This window comes from Sorex araneus, chromosome 3 (assembly GCF_027595985.1).
Source record: "Sorex araneus isolate mSorAra2 chromosome 3, mSorAra2.pri, whole genome shotgun sequence".
NCBI classification, from domain to species: Eukaryota; Metazoa; Chordata; class Mammalia; order Eulipotyphla; family Soricidae; genus Sorex; species Sorex araneus.
Genome location: NC_073304.1, coordinates 151,802,338 through 151,810,383, shown reverse-complemented (window position 1 = coordinate 151,810,383; position 8,046 = coordinate 151,802,338). Strand labels below are relative to the sequence as shown.

General features: G+C 53.0%; 1 protein-coding gene across 3 annotated transcripts; it reads right to left on the bottom strand.

Moving 5' to 3' along the window:
* Positions 1 to 1,518: 1,518 nt before the first annotated feature.
* Positions 1,519 to 7,287, bottom strand: RFX5 (regulatory factor X5). 3 transcript variants are annotated; one of them, XM_055130387.1, is made up of 10 exons: positions 7,239 to 7,287; positions 6,370 to 6,498; positions 6,125 to 6,158; positions 5,677 to 5,759; positions 5,329 to 5,448; positions 4,944 to 5,063; positions 4,756 to 4,837; positions 4,324 to 4,525; positions 4,064 to 4,164; positions 1,519 to 3,926 (listed from the first exon to the last, which is right to left on the bottom strand). In XM_055130387.1, exons 2-10 carry the CDS (start codon positions 6,483 to 6,485, stop codon positions 2,949 to 2,951), a joined length of 1,836 nt encoding a protein of 611 aa, XP_054986362.1. In that variant the 5' UTR covers positions 6,486 to 6,498; positions 7,239 to 7,287; the 3' UTR covers positions 1,519 to 2,948. The 3 variants fall into 3 exon arrangements, with proteins under 3 accessions (XP_054986362.1, XP_004618147.1, XP_054986361.1); XM_004618090.2 differs by having other exon boundaries at positions 7,181 to 7,278; XM_055130386.1 differs by lacking the exon at positions 7,239 to 7,287 and adding an exon at positions 6,904 to 6,972.
* Positions 7,288 to 8,046: the final 759 nt, after the last annotated feature.

Below are 8,046 nucleotides of genomic sequence, written 5' to 3'. Positions count from 1 at the left end.
TGATTCCCAGCATCCCATATGGTCCCCTGAGCACGGCTAGGGGTAATTCCTAAGTACAGAGCCAGGAGTGACCCCTGAGCATTGCTGGGTGTGACCCAAAAAGCAATATATATATATATATATATCTGGGCATGGAGGCTGGAGAGATAATACAGTGGATAGGGCATATGCCTTGCATGTGGCCGGTCTGAGTTTTATCCCCAGCATCCCACAAGGTCCCTTGAACATGCCAGGAATAATTCTTGAGTTTAGAGCCAGGAGTAACCCCTGAGCATCACTGGGTGTGTCTCCAAAACAAACAAAGTTATGAAAGAACAAAAGTTCAGAGGCTGGAGTGATAGTACAGAGGGGAGGGCGCTTGCCTTAGAGGTGGTTGATCTGAGTTCAACTCCTGACATTCTATATGGTCTCCTAAGCACTGTCAGGAGTAATTCCTGAGTGCAGAGCCAGGAGTAAACACTAAGTATTGTTGGTGTGGTCCAAAAACTTAACTCCCCCCCAGAAAACAACAATAACAACAACAACAACAAAAACTCACACCAAAGTTCAATTTAAAGAAAGCAGAAGGAGTAACTATAGGTAAGATCCACTAATGAAAGCAAAAGTATATACATATAGGAGAGAATCAACAAAGAGAAAAATAAATCTAGCTGTAATTGGCTAAGCATGGAGAAGGCTCAAACCCTCCTGGGGCGATGGTGCAGTGCTGGGTTCACGCTTTGAAGGCACAAAACCCAGTGGCCCATCCCTGGCACCAGAAAGACAACCAACCAACCCAGAAGTTAATAGAAATGGAAAGAAAACATGAATACTTAGCAGAGACCAAAAAGAAAATAGAAGTTTTACTTAAACTTCTTCCTTTTCATAAAGACATGAAGTGCACCAAATCCTAGAAAAACTTTACCTAAATTGATTCAAGAAGAAACAAAATTCAAATAGCCTGTAATTATTTAAGAAATTGTGTCAAGGATTTCAAAGTTACCCACAAAGAAATACCAGATTCAAGTAGCTTACCAGGCAAGTTTTACCAAATAATCAAGTTCATTATTGACAGTTCATTTCAAGCCGATGGAAACTTTTCCAGAGAGTAAGAGGATGGGCACAGCCTCCAATTCAGAGGATTTACTGATGAACGGGAAAATCTTAGAAACCATTTTAGAAATCTTAATAAAAACAAAGGCACTGTCATATACAAGAATGTTCATAGCAGCATTTTAACAGCAAAAAATTGGAAGCAACTCAAATGTCCATTTATAAGTAAATTATTTGTGGTTTAAGCCCTTGATGGAGTTTTAGATATATATATATGAAAATGAATGCATCATAGCTATAGCAGAGATGAATCTTATAAATAATGTGAGAAAATTAACTGTAGATTACTATAACATTTTTGTCAACCTAAAAAGCAAAAATGAAAAAACATTTTTAAGGATTCATACACGTCATTAAATATTTAGCAATTAATAAAAATCAGGTCCATGATCACTGCAAAGGGGAGACAGGAGGAACACAGGAAACTAGAGTGTTTCTAATATTTTAATGTTGGGTGGTGGGTCATAAGTACTTGTTTATTACACCTCATAATTTATTCCTGTTAAATATATTCTTTATATATACCAAGTATTACATATGATAATCTTGTAAAGATCTGTTGTGCTGGAAATAAGTGAACAGATGAAGTCTCCTTGAAAGACAAGTCTTCGTTTTTTTTGTTTTTTTTTTTGAGAACCAAGATGCCCTACTGGCTGCCCTCTGCTACAGAGGAAGTCCTCCATGAGTACTGACCGCTTTGCAGCTTCCTCTCCTTTCTGGGAAGTGCCTGGAAGTCTGCACTGCCTTCCTGTTGGTGCTCTGTCTTCCTTCCTTCCACCCCACCTGAACCCCACAATCCTGGCTAAATCTTGATACATGTATGACAAAACACTGACACCTGGTGGATACAGAATGCATTTAATAAGATGACTGGGAAATAAATCTATTGCCTGCCACTGTCAGGGACAGGTCTGGAGGGGATATGAGGCAGGAGGAAACTAAAACTCTGGAAGGGAAAGGAAGGAGCTCCAGCTCTGAGCTGTGGTGTGAAGAAACTGAAGAGAAGTTGAGAGAAGTAAGTTCCTCTCATTCCTCAGACTGCCAGCAAACTGGAAAGAGGTTACAGTTGCAATCTAAAGAGCAGGTGGAGCTGTCCTCTGCCTAGCCTAAACCTAAGTGTATGTCATGGCTGTCACTGGCTCCCAAACAACTCCTCCCACCCGGACACCTGATTCTGAGGAGGCTGAGCCAAGCCCTCTATCCCAAGGAGCAGCCATTATCGGTCACCTCCTGGCCTGTGACTGGATTGGAATGGGCCTGGGCCTCAATCAGAAGTGCCTCACAGGCAAGCATTCCTGGTACCATCTTGGGGTGTTTCCTCCTGGTTGGAGATAGATGGGGGGATTTGTGGTTCTAGGGTTCCCTGCAGCCACAAGGTGGCCCAGGCTTAAGAAGACCCACAAAGGCAGAACACTGAGTCAGGCCAAGCCATGCGGAATCAATGGATCCACTTTACCTGGAGCCAGCACTAGCTCTTGATTTTTCAGTCACGTGGGCCAATGAATCTTTATTTTTAAGTCAGTCTCAGATTTACTATGATTTAGAATCAAAATATGTCTAATCTATACATTCATCATATGCCACCCCCATCCTTCCATGGGAAAGAATAGGGACTGGGCAAGAAAGGCCATGACTGATTTCTTAGTTACTCAAAAGCAAAGGGCAGGCTGAGCTGCAAAGGTCAGAAGCAGGAAGCAGGCGCCGTATAACCCAGCCAGGATGCAGTGGCGATCTATACAGAAGGGAATGGGTTCCTTTGGCCAGAACAGAGTCAAATGAGATGCAGGACAGAGAGGGGCCTCGGGGAGGCTGACAGGTCAAATTAAAACACAGACAGAAATGTCCCCGTGAACTCATCATGGGGGTATTGCTTTGGGGTCTTTCCGCTCTTGGGACAAGGAAGTATGAAGCACATGTGCCTTCAAGTCTTTATTACCCTGTGCTGACCTGTCTGCTTCTCCCTTCACCACATGGAGAGCCTCCTTTTGACTTCTACTGCCCTTGATGACACTCACTTTGGAGGCAACAAGAGGCATTTCCTCTTCTGCATCTTTGGCGTGGCGGGAGATGGGGCCCTTTTCTCCTCCAGAGGCAGCGCCGTGACCCTGGCCCGGTCTCGGCAGCGTCCCCTTCCTAGCTGCCCCTGGAGCTCCTGATCTCTCTGTGCCTGCAGCTGAGCCGCTTTCCCAGGAAGTGGCACTCGGTGCATGTGGTATGCTTGAGGACCGGGTGGAGTCCACGCTAGCTGCTAACTTGTCTGGGGTGGAATTCCTTTCTCTGCTTCCACCTGATTTCCGAGGACGACCCCGTTTTCTTTTGGCATCGCCTCCTACTTCCTCTGTTTCCTGCTTTGCTGCTTTTGCTGCTGGGTCCTGCCCACTGGTCTCACCCACAAGTACTTCGGCTGTTCTCTTGACACCTTTGTCATGGGCTTCTGGGTCACCACTTGTGCTTACCTCCCTTTGCTCTGTGCCCCGGGGCTGAGTGAGGACCCCAGCTGGAATGTGCCCTGGCCCAGGCAAAGCAGGAACAGTTGGCAAGATCATGTTAATGATGGGCACGGGTGCCTGGGGGCCCCCTGCCCTACTGGGCAGAGGCAGCGTGGCCACTTTCAGAGTCCCTGATGGCAGCTTGGGGGCCAGGATGGGCGAGGAGACTCTGATGGGTGGGATGAGTGAGCGCGGGGCCCTGGGGAGCAGCAGGGGCAGCCGGGCCACCAGGGCGTTAACCTGTGGGTTACTGGCTGTTGGCGCTGGGCTCTCCACTACATTCTTCTTCCGCTCTCCGCGTGCTGGGACAGTGGTCCCAGCTCGGGACTCCAGCTCTTTAGGAGGCTGAAAACATGCAGAGAGAGGATCGGAGTTCAGCGGGAAGTTGGACGTGGTGGGAAATATGAGGGGAAGAATATGGAGTCCCTCCCGCCCTTAGGAAGGGCAAACCCAAGCCCCCGCCCAGGCACCCCCCTCCTTACTGGGGCTGTTCTCTCAGTTCTCTTCTGGGCACCACCCCCCAGGCTCTCCACACCGTTCTTAGATTTAGACGACCGTTCACGCGGGGTATGATCATCATCTTCTGTAGAAGTGCCAGAAAAAGGTAGCAGTGAGGGGAGGAGGACACAGACTGGAGGGGAGAGGCGCCTCTCAGCGCCCACATGGCAGAAGAGGGAAGTGACCTAAAGGCAGCATGTGGGGAGCCTCTGGAGTAGAAGCAGTTGGGGTGGGGGGCACCCACCAGGAATCCCCATGGCCTTGAGCACATGCGCATGTGCGGAGCGGGCAGAGATGAGGTGCTGCTGCAGCAGGAAGCGGGCGACCTCCACAATGGAGCTGAAGGATCTTTTGAGGATCCGCTCCGCCCAGTCGCAGGTCAGGGCACAGGCAGCCTCCACCAGCTCGTCCCGAGGCGCTGGCGTCACCTCGGGGCCCACCTCCGGCTGCATCAGGGAAGAACAGGCCCTGTCATATGCCACACCCAACACAGTCAAGACCCCCACACCCTCTCACACAACTCTGACACTGACCTGAGATGGCTCGGGGGCAGCCCACCTCTGCCCTCCCCCACAGAGACTCACACAGCGCCTCCACCCTCAGCCCGTCCATGGGGCAGGCTCAGGGCCTTGGGCACCATGGCTGCACACTTCCATGTGGGAAAGATGCCACTTACACTCTCTGAGCCCTTGAGGTCAAGTCCAGGCAAGGGTGGCATTGACACCAAGGTTTTTCTCCGGATGCCACTGTAGCAATATCTGACACCAGTTAAGGAAGGAGCAGCAGTGCCTGGAAGCCGCCATTTCTACCCTTGGTTCCCTGCTCCTGCCCGGTCCTCCACCCCAGCCTCTCCAGCAAGGATACTTGGACTGGCCACGGCCACCGAGCCTCCGGGCCTTGATATCGGGGAAGATCTCTCTGATGATTTTGCCAAAGTTGGCTGTGCTGAGGGGGCGGCAACAGGCAAGACTCTCACAGTACTTTCTAAGCGAGAGGGGGCACAGGGGGCAAATGCAGAAGATATTCAGAGAGGAAGCTATGGGCCAGTAAAGAGCATCCCTGGGGGGCATGTTTGGGATGGCCACTGGGGACCCCAGCTCTGCCACAGAGGGGCAACGAGGCAGGGAGGCAGCTGTGGACTCGGGGCGAGCCCTGTGCCAGTAGGGGCTGGGTAGGGCTGACCTCACTCTGCAGAGAAGAACCATTCTCCCACCCCACCCCCACGCGGGGAGGAGCCCGGAGTCCCCACCGGTAGGCGTCGTAAACGCTCTGCTTTGGCAGACAGGTATCAGTGTGCTCCTCCAGGTGGTTGCGGATCCACTTGTAGGCATACATGTATTCCTCGTTGCTGAGGGTGCTGGGTTCAGAGCTGTACAAGGACAGGGGACCAGTGTTCCTAAGACCCTGAGGGCTGCCCGGGCCCAGACCAGACTGAGCATGTCAGGAGAGCGGGACACAGTTTATCCAGAATGCAGCTTATCCCAGTATGCCAAGGCAGGGACAGCTGGACAGGAGCCACTGTTCCTTTCACTGCACCCCGCCTCCAGAACCTGCATGAGAATCCGCACTGACAGCTGGAAGCCAGCGCCCAGCTTACCTTTTGTCTCCAGCACTGGGCCCAGCGGGAAGTTGAAGGTAGAGATACAACTTGTCATTGTCAGAGAATTTCTGGACATCTTGCTGAGGCAGAGAGGAACAGAGACAGGAACCAATGAGGCCGGGAAGGACCCAAAGCAGGCCTTCAGGATAACCAAAAGTCTAGTCAGCTTGGAGAGGATGAGAGTGAAAAGGATTCAAGGATCTGAGGAGCATCAAGGGCTCCGGCGGGGAGCAGGGATGGGACAGGTGCCATGACTGTATTTCTACCTTGTGCCTCCCTGAGAGGTCATAGCCAGAGGAAGAGAGATGTTTTAGAGCAACACAGCAGCAAGCAGCAAAGTCGATTATGTTCTTCAAGGGCAGACACCAATGTGTTGCCTCCCCAATTCTGCGCCCTCCTCACCCCCCCACCAGCTCCATCTTTCCAGGATCCCCCAGACACTTACCAGGATCCCCTCCACTTTGTTCTGCACAGCCTTGCTGTGGAAGGAAGAAAAGGCTAGAGGTCACTTGAGTACTATCCTGCACCCCTGCTGGGGAGAGGGAGAGAATGCCAATACTACAGCAGGTGGACAAGAGTGCCACCATGAAGACAAGAGTCCCCTCAGCAGGTCCCAGGCAGAGGAAGGGAAGTGCTGGGAGACTGTGCACTATCTGGGGGTACTGAAGATGCGCAGTGCAGAGTACTTACGAAATGGTACCCCGGAGCTTCTGAAGAAGGGAGGTGGGTTCACCAGCTTCAGTATTACTTGGGGGGGCCCTTCCCCCAGACTTGGGGCTCTTGGTATCAGGCTCATCTTCTGCCATCCCAGCAGGAGGGCTAGAGAGGAAACAGGACAGGAAGATTTAACTTCTCTGGCCTCGGCATCCCAGGGAGTCCCTCCTGGGGGCGTAGAAAACCTCCAAATTTCCATAGCGATCTTTGTCTTCACTTGCCTCCTCTCTGAAAAGAGGAATGATGGCACTGACCCTGTCACTCCTCGGGCCCATGTACCCCCAAAGAGGCCCGGGCCGTGTCCATTCTCCCCGCAGAGCCCTGAATGGAGAGAGCAGTGCAGAAGGAGACGGACCCATGCGGGCCGCGTTACAAAGCAATGCTGTCTGCCTCGCACCCGCGCTGCCCTCCTCCAGGCGAGAACCCAGCCATCATCACCCTCCAAACAAAGTTCTCAGTGCTCCACCAGACCCCCTCACGGCTGAACTGGCCCGGGAGGCCAGGACGGACCCAAACACGGCGGCCCGAGTTGTCAGGACCCCAGCCCGCGCCCACGGCGGCCCCTGCGTCATCCCCGACACCCCACCCGGGGCGCTCCCTGCCCGCCCCGCGATCTTCGGGCGGGGGCCGCGTAGGGGGGCGCGAGGCGCAGCACTGCGGGTCGGGGCGTCGGTACCCGCGGGGGGCACGGGGTCCCGGATCCGGGCACGTGCGCGGGGATGGAGAGCTGGGAAGGGCGCCCGGGTCTGCCGCCGCGCACCCCGCGACTCCGCCACCCCCGCCCTACCTCGCACGGGCGCCTCCCAACACAACGACAACCAAGGTACGGCGGAAAGAGAAACTACCTCGGAGCCACCTTCACTCCGGCCCAGCCCCACGCTCGGGCCCAGCGGGCTGGTGCGTTGCTCTATTTTCTTTTTTCTGGTTGGCTGGAGTCTCTCCAGTCTGCCCGGATACTCGGGCGATCTGCTCTGCCATTGGCCGCCGCCGCCGCCCGGAGACAGAAGGCGCCGCGTTCGCACCGCGGCAGCGCAAGTCTGCCTGGCAACAGAACCTGATTGGTCCGCAGGGGAGAGAAAATCCAAAGTTGGTCTTATTTGAGTAGAGAGGGGGAAGTCCGGGTTAGGTTTCGGTTAAAACTAGGGTCGTTGGGACTGCAGGTCCCAATAGGTTCTCCTCTTAAAGGGACCGCGGGACGAAAGGCCGGACGTTGGCTCTCAGGCCCTTTCTTTTCTTTTGCTTTCGCCTTCTCCCGCGTTTCCGTTTTGTCTTGGGTCATCAGAGCTACTGGAAGGAGAGAATCCATGGCTGACAAAATAGCCAGAAAATAATGGGTAGTGGTGATGGGAATTCGCGGTACTATCTCATAACTCTCCTTCGATGAAAAAATAATAATAAACCCCTTTGATCAAAACCGAGTTGAACATAACCCCCGCTGCCCACGCCCTGTGCACACCAGGCGCCCAGAGCAAGGCAGACACGGGCTCCGGTTTGTAGATGGAGACCTGGAAAGGTCAGCTGTGGAACAGCATTTGGAGAAAATGGCATGCACCTTGGCTTCCCCGGTGTCCTTTACCTCCGGACAGACAGACAGCCAATTAGTGTATTTGCAACCCCGCCCCCCCTACTAGGTCCTGTACTCAGCGAACACTG